This window comes from Neltuma alba, unplaced genomic scaffold, assembly GCF_004799145.2.
Source record: "Neltuma alba isolate B1F8T4 unplaced genomic scaffold, ASM479914v2 tig00011916_pilon, whole genome shotgun sequence".
NCBI lineage: Eukaryota > Viridiplantae > Streptophyta > Magnoliopsida > Fabales > Fabaceae > Neltuma > Neltuma alba.
In genome coordinates this window covers 622087-636543 of record NW_021636509.1, presented here as the reverse complement: position 1 = coordinate 636543, position 14457 = coordinate 622087, and the positions used below count along the sequence as shown (strand labels likewise).

The following is a 14457-nucleotide window of genomic DNA, read 5'->3' as shown; positions in this document are numbered from 1 at the left end:
CACATTAAAGAGACTCACATTAGGCGTATTCAGGATAAACAGAAGGGATGAAAGTAAAACCTGGTGTTACATTACATGATACCCTCTTCACTCTTGTTTACAAAGCATGTTCAATCATTTTTAACAGATTGAGAAAACTAGTTGTGAAATTAGTTATTTTCAATTCTCATTGAATATATCCATATTTTTAATCATTTTCCTTTTTTTTTCTAACCATATTTTTAATCATTTTCTAAAATTATCCTTTGTAATAAAATTAATTAAATTTCGGGAAAAAAATAAACAAGATTTATTAAATTTATGGTATTGTCTCTCCCCACATAATTAAGTGTACTTAAGAAAAACTAGTAATTAATGCTTCCAGATATATGTAAAATCTCTTATAACAAAAGTATATAAAATAGCATTCAACACTATGGTATTATTTTTCAAGTGCATCCATGATCTAACATAATAATCTTATTTATAATGTATTCAACATTCTTATATATATTTTTGTTGCTTTCAACACATTAGTCTTATTTATAATGAACTAATATCCTAAACTATAATAAAATTTGAGTGCTATATGTAACTGGAAAATAATTATTAAGAGTGTGGATGCACCGTGCCGTGAATAAAATTATAATGCTAAATGCATTTGAGAAAATTAGATGGTAATTTTTTTTATTATAGAATTAGATGATTTCTCTCCGCATTATATAAAGTCTGAAAAATGAGCTGTGAATTATAAATTTCTGAATAAAGTTGCTTGACATAAATTTTATATGATATATTGCTGCTAATTTTTTTAAGTTAGTACAGTTTCTATAAATTAAATATTTTAGATCATTTCAAAAATCAAGTGCACTATTATTCATATGAATTTAAAATATTTTTTAACCTTTTGCTAATTGACTAAGTAACGACTTTTAGAATGATTGAAAAATACAAGTTTGGACTTTTGATCCTATAATTACGACTTCTTTTTTTTTTTTTTTGCCAGAGGTCCTCTGATTAAGACATGAAAATAAGAGAAAAGAGAGAAAGAATTCTAATATAATTTACAAAACAATGTATACGCATACTAATTAATTGTTATATATATATGAATTTTAAGGAAGCTTTTATATGAAACGTTATGGATTGTGAAACAATTTTTTTTCCAATTAGTTTGATTGAAATGAATCTTGAATTCTATTCTTACGTAATTAATTAACAATACAATTCATTCAAATTCAATAATTTTACACCTTTAACTGCAGCAAAGCTGACTGCTAGAAATGTATCCAAAAAAAAAAAAGCTGACTGCTAGAAGCGATGAAGGACTCAATTAAATATGCATCAGAAACTGAATGAACTGAAATCATACACTGGGAGGCATTCAAAATAATCAACAGGCTAGTCTCTATAGTTTACTCCAAATAAAAAATATACAAAAAAAATAAAACTAAAGCCTTTATTCTTCCCCGATAAAAATGAAAAACAAGATATTTTCCACGCATTTCTATCTCATAATTAGAATCATTGCGCAATACAGGAGGAACCCAATTCTTGGTTTCCACTCAAAAGCCATAACCCCCCAAAAAGCAATCAAGCTCGGTAGCTAACCAGCTAGTTGCAAGCAGGAAGAAGAAGATATGGTAAATGGGCAAATACAATTGAGAAAGGAGCAACCCTTATTGGTGTTGAAGTGTTTACAAAAAGAGGGTTCAATTCAGGAATCTCCCCATCTTCATTTATACTAAGAATGTTGCCATTTAGCACCATGCTTTGGCTCTGTATATTCCCATCTTTTGCTGTCAGATGGTACTCTTCTCTTGCTGCTCCATTCTGTTTATTGTGACGCATCTTAATGAATCTTGATCTTTCAACTTGAACTTGACTACTCTTTCTGTGCCATAAACTCGCTGTGCTGTTTAAGGTCACTTCAGCTTCAACTGCAGTGCTATTCAAGTTTATTAGTAGTATTGTGATCCCCTTCTGCAACACAATACAGAGTTTCAAATCAATATTTTTCACAGAAATTATATGATTAGTGGTTTTGTAGAAGTCGATAAACTTATCCGATGGAGACTTAGTAGTATGGGATACCAAGTCACACATTGGGCAATATGGGATTCTCAATGGACTATTTAAATGGGTTGGTCCTTCCACCCCCATAGGTAGTTTTTGGGTAGAATTCCCATCCTACCTAGATACCCATCATTATCAAGATGATATCACTATATGCCTATTGACATTGCTTCTCAATTTGTTTATAAAGGATGTGTATAATTGCATCAGATCTACATCCATGCATCAGACCAGCAATAGTCACAGAGAAAGCGATATAATATCGTGTGACTTTTTATAAAGCCATCATCAATAATGATTTCAAACCTAAGCAAAAACGCAAGTGAGTTCCATCAAAGCCATGTGATGGGTGGGTATATTGAATCACATCATTATAGTTAGGTTGTATTTAATTATTGAGAATAAGATCTACTTATTTGATTTTCTTTCAGTAAGGAGAAAAGCTACTTCATAATCATATTGATAAAGAAATATCACTCACAGACTGCTTTGCGCAGTGTGCATAAGCTCTAATACTTTTGGTCCCTAAAAAGCTAGTCGACAGTACTTGTCTTCCCATGAGTCGGTGCCATAGCAGAGCACTGCAAGTAAGAAAAATTATTAGCCACTAAAAAAATGTTCCGGTAGAACTTTACATTTTAGAGTGAATTTTTCTTTCTTGGATGTTAGGTGCTCACTGAATTATAAATAAGAATCCTGGAGACATAAATCCAAAAATGGAAAGGAAAAAAAGTATGATATGCAAAATTTAATACCTATAGTAATCTGGATTAGGAATGAAGTTAGTAGTATTGAGTAAGCCATAGTTCCCTCCAATCAAACTTTGTCTGCAGTAAGTTTTAGTGTTGTAAGAAGCTGACATACCCATCTGATCTAAATACCTGCAAGTAAGATATTGCAACATTAGCAAGAAATTATACCTAACCCCAGATAGGATAAAGCGTGCGCAAGTGCAAGTGTCTGTAATGAGGAGTTAATTACCAGAAACTGTACACAAATGAATCAGACACAAGATGATGGCCACTATTGTAAGCTCCTCCTGCTTCCCCAACCCATGCAGTTGCAGAGCTCCCTGAGCTTTTCAGTACATCTTTGAGGCCACTGAAGGTTTTAGCCTCTCCATCAAGATATGAAGGATTCAGAATCTTCTCTATAAGGTGATCATCAACTCCTAGATGATCAATGAAGACCAGTGAAGAGTTTAGTGTATTCTCCAAAACATCCCATCACATGAAAATTCTTTGGAGTTGAAAGCAGTCAACAGATCACAGGCCAATCATGCATTATGCTCAAACTTATGAACAAATTGTTACTGTGCACTCTAATAGTGATTGGTGAGATGAGAGATACCTGGACCAAGGTTATAAATGTGGTGGGTGACAACATCCAAAGATTTGCCTGATTTGGTAATAAATTCTTTGAACCAATTTGCATCAAAGAAACCTCCAGGGGCAATGACCAGTGGCTTAGGCTCGATATTTTTGTAAGTCCTTTGAACTATGTCTCTTAAAGCAACTAAGTCAGATGCATATTGATCCGCGGTGATGCTTATCCCCACTCCATTTCCACTCAATTCATTGCCTGACAAACAAAAGTTCCTTCTTTTTAGTTATCCCTTCAACCGTAAGAAGTCATGTCAATATCTAACACGTTGAATACACCAATACTTGAGATTATCTAACAAATGGTGTCTGAGTCTATGTTTCCTAGTTGTAAGAGAACCATTTCTAATGCTCGGTCACTTGTCTCATACTCTACAAAGACGTAAATTGAAGCCTTATTGTCGATTTGGAAATCTTGTTGGTCACTTGAGTTATGAGGCATGCTTTGATCGCTGTGAGCACCCATGATCCAACTCACGGGAAATTAATCATTTAACAAAAAAAGAGAGGCAAAAAAAAGGTCTTCTATAACACAATTATAACAGAAAACTGTGGTTACTTACCGAGCTCCCAGCCATGAATGGTGTAGTTCTTGCTGACAGTGTATCGGATAAAGGATTCTGAATTTGTGTAATCCCAAGGTCCTTTGGCAGGATTTGATTTTAACGACTTTCCTTGTAGAGCATTCAATCCAAATATAATCTTAGCCCTGAAACAAACCTATTATTAATAAATTCAGATTTTTTTTAAAAAAAATAATTTTCCAAGTACACAAAAAATAATTTTCTATTTAGCCCCAAAAAATGAGGGCAAAAACAGAGGTAACAATTTGATAGTAAGAGGGCGTGATTGTTACCCAGATTTCTTGAAGAAGCTGTTCAGCTCATCCCATCTGGCCATTGGAAGGCAACCTTGAGTGAAACCAAACATCTCAGAAGGTTTTCTGACAAACTGAGTACAAGGTAGTCGATTATCTGGAGTATCATATATGACTTTGTCTTGTAAACTGCCTCCTAATCTTATTTTCAATGGCGAAAATGCTGCCCAACAATAATAAACAACGGTTCAAAGAAGAGTACAATGTTTTCAATACGTCATTTTAAGTGAAAACGCTTCGATTGTATGGGAATCTTGAAACGAAAAATTCTCTCGTACCTTTTACTGCGTTCAAGAAAATTTTGTTATTAAGGTCCTGCACAGGAAAATGAAGGAGATAAAAATTTAGAATCCAATGCAATTTACAGAAAAGCTATCTTTTAGCTTTTGTATCGATTTCGCAAGTGAGAATGAAAACTCGTCAGATTAGAAGAACGGTTTATTAAGTTTTAAACATATACTGATATATTGGTTTTATTAAATCCCACTGAAACAGAATCTGGTGATGATGGTGGCCTCAGATTATTGCAATGAGAAAGACAGAGAAATGAAACTGAAAAGAAAATAATCAATACAAGTTTCATAATTACAGAGGTCAGAACAATTATGAACACGTTACTCAGCAACGAGGAGCAAATAGCATTATTACTTCAAAGCTCAAAACAAGAAACAGAGAAAAGTTCACTGGAATCATTTTGCAGCTCTGCTTCAGGATCCTAATCAGACTCCAAGTTCGACAACATCGAGAAATATAAGAAACGACACTGTAAAATGTAGCAAAAACCAGACAAGTTCTGATACAGAGAAGCAAAAACCAGGCAAGTTCGGATACAGAGATTCATTCAAATCAACAAGAGGGAAAAGGACGAATGAATACCAGATTGAGCAGAGAAGCATGACCCCAAGCACATCTTCCATAATCACATTTCTCAGGAGGCCACCAATCCAGAGTGGCACAGACAAAATCTTCATCGATATTTCCAATCGAAGATTTCCCGTTGATAAAAAAAGTGCCTTGCAAAGCAGCTTCACGTCCACCTTCTTCGTTCAGTGTATAGACGATATTGACTCTGAAGCTCATAAAGAACATCCATATGAAGAACCCCAGAAGCTTAATCACCGAACCCATTTTCAGAATCTGCAAAAGCTAAGATCTTTAGAGGTTTTGCTTTTATTGAACGGCAAAGTAAGCCATAGAAGGAAATGAAGAGAGATGAGGCTCACGAGAGAGAAGATATAAAGTGAGTGAGTTTGGTAATTTAATGAGAGAAAATTGTCTTAGCAGTAAAGATATGTGTGTCTGTACAATTGCTTACTGGAAAGGCACTTCATGGGACTTGCTTATGTAAACTCGAAATCGCTTCATAGTTTCGGTATCATCAGTTTTAAAGTAACTATTCTGATGTTTAATTCCACCGAACAACATTGAAATACTAATTTAAATTTAAATTATATTTAATGACTGGAATGAGTTTGATTCTCCCATTAATGCTTTAAATGTTTGGCATTTGACTAGCATGGGACCCAGCATTTAAGAGAGCCCGTGAGTGATTTATTCATGAGGATTTTTATTTTATATCAATATTACACTAAAATATACATTCGATCCTTTTAACTTTACATAAGGTTTTAATTTGGTCTCTTAACTTTAAAAAGTATATTTTTAATCTTTTAACCCCAAAAATATTAGTCTCAAATGATAATGTTCTGTAACAATTGTGGTTATTTTGAATATTAAATTTAATATGTTAGTACTACCTCCAGTTCTTATTATAAGACCCCATTTGACTTTTTGTTTGGTCCTAATTATAAGACCCTAATCCATTTTGTCTCTCATATTTATGTATTTTTTTCCAAAATAATCCTTCTAATAATGATAGTTCTAGCCAATATACTTAATTAGCAAGGATATTTTAGGAATGACAACGCTTATTTATTACAAATAACTAACTTAACTTACTTCCTTAATCTCTTCAAATAAGTCAACTGGGTCTTATAATTAGGACCGGAGGTAGTATTTAGTAATATTTTATCAGTACTTAAGAGCCCAATATTATCATTTTTTGTTAACAATTTTAGGGTTAAAGGACAAAAAATTTACTTTTTAAAGTTGATAGACCAAAATGAAATCTTATATAAAGTTAAATGACTAAAAGCATACTTTACCCTCAATATTACTACTCATCAATTTTGTGATCTTGATATCATTTTATACATTAACTACTATCTCCGGTCCTTATTATAAGAGCCAGTTAACTAATTTGAGGAGATTAAGAAAGTAAGTTGAGTTAGTTATTTGTCCTAAATAGGTGTTGTCTTTCCTAAAATATCCTTGCTAATCAAGTGTATTGACTAGAACTATCATTGTTAGAAGGGTTATTTTGGAAAAAAAAATATAAATATGAGAGACAAAGTGGATTGGGGTCTTATATTTAGGATCAAAATAAAAATTAAACAGGATTTTATATTAAGGACCGGAGGTAGTATTATCGATGATAATGATATTAATGTTTTTATTATTGCATTTTACTAAGATATTGGTGAGCATATTAAAGGATTAAACTATTTTAATACTCCATCCAGTCTTAGATATAAGCTTCACCTTTAAAGATGTGTCTATTTCAAAATATAAGCTTTATTTTTTAATTTGTTTGAGTATTTATTACTTTTTTTCAATTGTGCCCTTAGTTAACTGTATTTAGTACTCTCTCACACATTAATATTACCTTCATATATTCTTTTTTATTATTTTTTTCACTTATTGTCTCTCATTTACTCTCTAAAGGCGAATTTGAGAAAAAATATTTCTGACCTATTTATTATTTTTAACTAATTTTAACTGCTAATTTATTAAATATGATTCGATTATTTGAAGCTCATATATAAGACCAAAGATAGTAACAGTTAATTATAATAGTTATAAATAATAGTAGAATTAAGGTATAATTTTTAATTATTTACACACTAGTAAAAATATAATACAAAATTGCTCAAAATTTAATACCTCGATTCTTTAAAATGTTCTAACTTTCACATGCATATGAATTATGAAAAACATAATATACTCCCTCATGTACTAAAATTACAATATGCTACTCCATTTTAAAGTTATATATTTTTTAATAAAAATTTGAATCTCTCAATGCATTATATGAGGAACTTGTATAATTATTTTCATTAAAAATTTAAATAATATACAAAAGTAATTAGTGAAATTTGTTTAGATGGAAATGATTTTAAAATATATTTTTAAAATTAGAAGTTTAGAACGTGATTATTCTTCATCTTATTTGGACAAAGGTCACCAAAAAGTCACAAAAAAATTACGAAGACAAAATCAAAGTCTATGATAATAGTATATGGGCAGTTCAATGAAAAAAAGAAAAATGTCAATGTGATGTTCTAAGTTCTAACTTTTGCTGGTAAAAAAAAAAAAAAAGTTCTAACTTTTAACAAATTGAGGATTTGGGAAGAAAGTTAAGAATAAGAATAATGGAGAGTTAAAATAAAATGACGTGAGTATGGTTGCCGTTTGTGGGGTCCGAAGTGTCCTTTTATTAAGCAAGTGGACAAAAACTCGATTAGCCAACAAATCAAGGAACTTTTTCTTAAAAAGAAAATGAAAAAAAAAAAAAAAGCAAAGAAAGAAACCAAGGTAAGGAACTTTTCCTCACTTGGATCACATAAATGAAAAATTAATAAGGGGAAATGAAAATGTTATACCTTCCGATTCTAAATGTAGGATCTAATTATTAAGTTAATTTTGATCCTAAATATAATACCTATTTTTTATATTTATCAGTTTTTTTCTAAATTAACCGTATGGATACTCTCTCAACCATAATAATGTAGAAGAGAAAAGAAAGATATTAAGGAAGATGATTATGATGTTTTAGAAAAAATATGTCATATTTTATATAATTAACTAACTTACCTAATTTCCTTAATCTAATCAAATTAGTTAAATAGATCTTATATTAATGATAAGAGGAATATATAAGTAACATATTCTTACATGACAATGATCCTAAATATAAACAATATTTTTTATGTGAAATCTTAAAGAAAAAATTAGTTAAAAATTTTTATTTGTCAAATTAATTAAAGAAAGAAACCTGTAATATATGTAAAAGGTATAAGACCTTTAAGTATTAATAAATATGATAGAGAAAAAGACTATATTATCTTGATAAATATTAATTGCATGCAAAGGATTCTCAATAAAACTTGACAATACTTATTTCCTAAAATCATCAATTTTTTGTGTGGTCATCTTTCTTAGCCATCAACTTGACAATACTTGATAGCTGTATGCAGCAAAAAGGCCTCCCTCTAAAACGCTATGTGGTATTTAATGTATGACAATGACAATTGATAAGGGAGGAAGCAGGAACTGAGAATCACTAAATGCATAAGCCTCAGTCTGTTGTCTCCCTACAAATACAAAAAGACAATTAACAGCTCCACAAATCTTAAAGGCCAACGGCTCCAAGTAGAGCATTCCCCCATTTTCAACTATTCCCGATTTCATTTTGGAGCGCCAGTTTCTCATTTGCAAATGCTTTTTAAGGTAAGATGCTCCTTAATTTAAAGATCTTTTTCACATTAGCATGTCACCTGTGACTGTTTTGTGGGTCTTCATCTGTGTGTTAAATACCATCTACAACTTTATTAGATTTGGGCCATATCGTGTCATATTTTTTAATGAAAAAAATTCTAGCATATGGAAAAATTAGAGAAAACATCTTTGTTGAGAATTTTATCAACGAGAAGGATCACCAGTAGCTTTTTGTGTATAAATATTTGGCTAGTTCTTGCTCTTGATAATGTTTTTTTTTTGTTTTTTTCTTTTTTTGAACTGGAAAGAAGGTCAAGCTCGCCTTGTGGGGAATATAACCCTCCACCTTCCCTCCGTAAAGGGACTACTTTGCCACTATAACAATGCACTAAGTGCTTTCTAATAACATTTGGGAGAATTATAATTAGGTTTTAAGAAAAAAAATAATTAGTCCAAAAATTATTATTTTTTACTTTGAAACTTGTTATTACAAACTGTTTAAATTGTTATTGAGACTTTTTAGTAATTATTTTTTTGGAACTTGATGGTAATTTTTTTCATAAAATATCCCTTAGATTTTTTTGGCCAAGAAAAAGTCCCTTAGATTTTTTTTTTTTTTAATTTTGATGGCCATTTTGTCAAGCCGTTTATTGGCGCTGCTGTGGAAATTTGATTTGGTGAGCTATAGGAATGGCTAAAAGCACCATGTGGGCCAGTAGGAGCTGTAAAAAAAATGGGATAAAGCAAATCAATTATTTGTGAACAAAATATAAAGCATGCATGCATCATATCCGGATCTTGACCCTGGCCCGGATGAGGATAGCCAACCACTATATCCAATCACCTAATTATTTTGTTTGTTTGTTCTGTTTGATCCGAAGGCGCTTTTGTTTGGTGAGGATTTCGTTCTCTTCAGCTCCAAACTAACCTTTGAAACTTATAACTCAAGATTATGACGGGAAATTACATTGTCCTTTTTTATTATTTTTAAATTTTTAATTTAACTAAAGAATTTGTAAATCAGTCTTTATTACTTAAATAAGTTTTCAACCGTATAATATGTATGTATTTTTTACTATTCTAGTCTACATAAATTATATATATATAAAGGAACGTTATAAAATTAGACAATATCACAAAGGGTGAAAGCCAACAAACTAAATTTAATTTTCATTATTTGAAACACTTCCAAAATCAAAAAAATGTTAACATTGAATTCACTAAACATTTTATTTTTTAAAATATTGATAGAGAATAAGATGACGCGTTATTGATGACATTAAAATTTAATAATAAAGATTGAATTAAAAATTATAACTTATAATGATTTACTTGGACATCGGGCAATCCCATTTTATCCGAACCAAAAAGCTTAAATCCCAAATTGAATGTCGCACAAGACATGATTAGATGTTAACAACTTCACTTTAATAAATTCAAGCTAACAGTTTACAAGTTCTTACTAGTTATTTATAACAAAACTCTTGCTGTAAAACTACACTCTTTTAGTAAACTTATGTTCCTATTTAATCACAATATATGTTTAAAAATTAACGAGCTCAATTTAGTAATTCTCAAGCTCTCATTAATTATTCATAATGAAACATTTATAATAAAATTATTGTTGGCACTAGGGCTTCAGCCACCGGCAGGCTAGAACTTGTTAATAACTTGTTAAATTTAGAGGAGTATATTGAATTTTGGATATTTCAATTGGATTTAAAATGAATTTTTTCATATTAATATACTCCACTAGTCCTGTTTATAGACAAAGAGAGAATATATTTTTTTTGTTTCTACTTGTAGGGTATTAAGAGATATTTTTTGTATGGATGTATAATTTTACCTTTTATGTATTATTATATTGACTTTGTTTAGATGAAATATAATGTATATTAAATATGGATAAAGTTAAAAAGTTGTTGAATTTTAAATGAGAACTAATGAAGTTTACAGTTTTTTTTAGAGAGTGTTTGGATATGATCAAAACCATGATTTCAGAAGTGGTTTTACGGTATACGAAATAAATATATGGAGGAGTTTGTCTCGATTTGTGAAAAAGTGTTTCTGAAAAGTGATTATTGGAGTATCCAAACACCCTTTTAGTCTATGTGAAATATGTTGAAAGTAACTTATAAATAAGACTAAAGGAGTATATATTTAATGTTAATATAATTTTTGGTTTCTGAAATTTAAACCTATTTTGGTTTTAATCCTTCAAATTTCAAATACATGGTTTTAGTCTTTAAATATAGTCTGTTTTAAAATGTTGGTCTTTTGAAGTTGTTAAAATATACTAAAATGTTATAAACAGTGTTAAAGTAGTGATATGTATTAATTATATGGCACTTGCCAAATCTTTTGTGGATAACAACCTTTAGCCTCTTGTCTTTTCTTCTTCACAACTCATTTTAGGAGCTATTTACTGCGCTGCATTCTGTTATCACATAAAATCTAGTTAGGTGCCCTATGATGAGTTCACATCACTACTTTTAATGTTATTGGTGATATTTTAATAAATTTCAACACCATTGCATCTTGAGAGACTAACCTTTTAACACAAACTAAGTTTTAGAAACTAAAGTCACGGATTTAAAACATGAGAAATGAAAATAAAAAGGTACTCAAATTTTAGGAAACAAAAATCATATTAACCCACTTAGTTATTTCAAATTTTGCCGATGCAATTGCAGCTTACCGCTGTCATCCACTCTACCAGCTTCACTTTCACATTGGCTTTTTATAATAATAAAAATAATACTTGTCTTTGACCAAAGGTAATGTATATGCGTGAGGGAACCGATGCGCTAGCTTACCCCTATAAATTATTCATCATCCTATCCAAAAAAAGAAAAAAGAAATCCCTATTGATAATTGCTAAGCATTTAGGTCACTAGTTCCTACCTTCTCGCATATCGAGGAAGGATGTTTCATCATGGGGAATAACACTTTGAAAACATTATAATATTAATCTAATTATATTCTTTTTCACCAGACCAAATTAAGTAATTCAATTGCAAAGTTTTTATATTATATTGTCGAGTTTTGAAATATTACAAAAACTTGTTTAGCTAATATACACACTTATGAAAAAGATCAGGAATTTTTTTCTGTATATTAGGTAGATTATTATTTTCTTAAAACATTGATATATTGAAAAGTTGTTAAATTTAAGGGTAAAGTTAATAAGTTTTAAGATTACTTTTTATTCCAATAAAATATATTAAAAGTAATTTATAAATAAAATCAAAAGATTATATTTTTCTATATATACACACATATATTTCTGGAGATATCGTCATACTCGTCTTCCACAATCTGCTAATGATTTGCAGCTTATCTTCTAACTTTTAAGTGCTAATTGCATCTTAGTACTATATATGTATGTTTGTACATGCATAATAATCTGCTTCAAAATTACACATATAAATAAATAAATTTTAGGAAAGAGTTTTTGACAATAATAATTTTTTATTTTTCTCTCTACAAACAAGAAAAAAATAATATATTATCAATCTAAATATAAAAATTAGTTGAAAATTCAATTTATTGTAATATAAGATTTCAATTTATTTTATTTTTATATATTTTTTTATTTTTTAAAATAGCATCTATGAGTATGATGATCACATATATTAAAAAGTTTTTATTCTAATATAAATGATTAATAAAATTATTTTTTTTAAAAATGACATATATTTATTATAAATAACTAGTTTAAGTAATTTTTTTAATATTTATATATTAGTTATTAATTTTTATATTAAAGATTAGAGATGGCAAGAGCTAATAAAGCCAATACCTTTTGGGTGGGCGCAGGACGCGATTTCATTATAAAATTAGTAATAAATTACTCCTTTCGTTTCAAAATGAAAGATGAAAAAAATAATTATAATTAGTAATAAATTTATTTAAAAAATAAATTATTTTTTAAATACATTTTTTGCCAACATTTTAAATGAATTTTTATTTATTAAAAAAATAAGTGAATAATAAATACAGTGAAACTAACCAATAATCAATAGAATAAGAGTAAAAAATAATATTAAAAATTATAGACAAACTATTAATGTTTCTCATAAATAAAAACTTATCAATCTCTTAAAAATAATTTCTTGTACTGCACTAGTCTTATTTAAGAAAAGCTCTTAATATATTTCAATAAAATTAAAAAAATCTTAAATCTCATAAACTTTGTTTCAAAATTTAATAATTTTTTAATTTTATTTCTATTTAGTATATACTCTATAATTTAGTGTCCTGCTCCCATAAAAGATAAACGAATGGTGCATTTATACATGTGAAAAATTTAATAATACGATCATAGAAATAGCCAATAATCTTATAGCTTGGTAGTATGAAAGCTCTCACATAAATAAAAGATGACGGATTTGATCCACATGTAATTTTAAGCATCTATTCCCTCCGTTCCTTATTATAAGAAACAAATAACCGAAGTATGTTGATCAAAAAAATAGTTAAAATTAGTTAAGAACAATTAATGTGTAAAAAGTATAATTTTTTTTCCAAAAATGCCCTCATTAATAAGGAGAGAGAGCATGAGAGAGAACAATTAAATTATTAAAAGAAAGAGAAGTGGGAGGGAGAGAGAGTGTGAGTTGGAGATAATAAATATGGGTAAAATAGGAAATCAACACAAAAAAGTAGAGATAACTTTTAAGTGTCTCTTATATATAGGAACATGTCATAAGCATCAAATGTCTCTTATAATAAGGAACGGAGGGAGTATTCTTACACAAACACACACACAGAGGGGACTCGAGAGAATATTTTGTCTGGTGTTTCATTGGAATTAGTAATTAATTATTATGTTAGCCGTAATTAATTATTATGTTAGCCGAGAAGCGGTGGGGGGTTGAATGGGTTTGAATTTGGGGATAATGAATCGGATTAAACATTTGATTCCTATGAGCACTGCCCAAAGCCAAGCTAGGCCGGTTAAATGAATCTCAATTCAATTTAATCAATTAATTAGGTACTAATTAAAGTTGTTTATTTGCATGTTAAAATTTAGGCAAATGATCTGATATATTGATATTTTGTGTGACAATAGAAAAATGTATTAATCAACAATGATGTAATATTATTGACATTAAGTATTAACTATTTTCATGATATTATGATTTTAAAAAAAAATCAGTTATATGCCATATATTTTTACAACTTTGCAAAATTTATTCTTTAATTGGTATAGTTCGTTGAGGCGAAGGTAAGAAAGAAATGGAAGTGCTCATTTTTACGCAAAGATTTAGCAATTTGTTATAATTGTTTTATTAAAGATCAGACATAGTACTATATCTTTTATTTTCTTTTATTTTATGTTGCCAACGACAGAATATTATATCACAAAATATTAAAAAAAAATACTGCAAGTAAAATATTTCTATAACAATAGGTATATCGATCTAATTATATTAAATATTAGGAAATGAAAGATATGAGCGGCATTCTGTATTTTATTATTTTAAAATTTATAGTGATATTGATGAAGAATGACTAGATCAAACAACAATCAAAATCGAGGTTTTGTTTTCACGTCAAGATTAGCTGTGGCTTTGCGTGCTT

The 14457-nt window shown here is 29.4% G+C and overlaps 1 protein-coding gene across 1 annotated transcript; it reads right to left on the bottom strand.

The window, feature by feature from the left end:
• Positions 1-1305: 1305 nt before the first annotated feature.
• Positions 1306-13640, bottom strand: LOC114719385 (heparanase-like protein 3). Its single transcript, XM_028904857.1, has 10 exons — positions 13628-13640; positions 5191-5590; positions 4593-4629; positions 4294-4477; positions 4001-4146; positions 3406-3636; positions 3037-3226; positions 2811-2936; positions 2537-2636; positions 1306-1962 (listed from the first exon to the last, which is right to left on the bottom strand). Exons 2-10 carry the CDS (start codon positions 5440-5442, stop codon positions 1594-1596), a joined length of 1635 nt encoding a protein of 544 aa, XP_028760690.1. The 5' UTR covers positions 5443-5590; positions 13628-13640; the 3' UTR covers positions 1306-1593.
• Between the last annotated feature and the right edge of the window lie 817 nt (positions 13641-14457).

Excerpts from the sequence above, each read along its gene's own strand:
- LOC114719385 (XM_028904857.1), bottom strand. The coding sequence starts at position 5,442 with ATGGGTTCGGTGATTAAGCTTCTGGGGTTCTTCATATGGATGTTCTTT. Across the intron at positions 4,630-5,190 it reads ATGCTTCTCTGCTCAATCTG|GACCTTAATAACAAAATTTT; the intron begins GTATTCATTCGT and ends TTTCCTGTGCAG. Across the intron at positions 4,478-4,592 it reads TTTCTTGAACGCAGTAAAAG|CATTTTCGCCATTGAAAATA; the intron begins GTACGAGAGAAT and ends ATTGTTGGGCAG.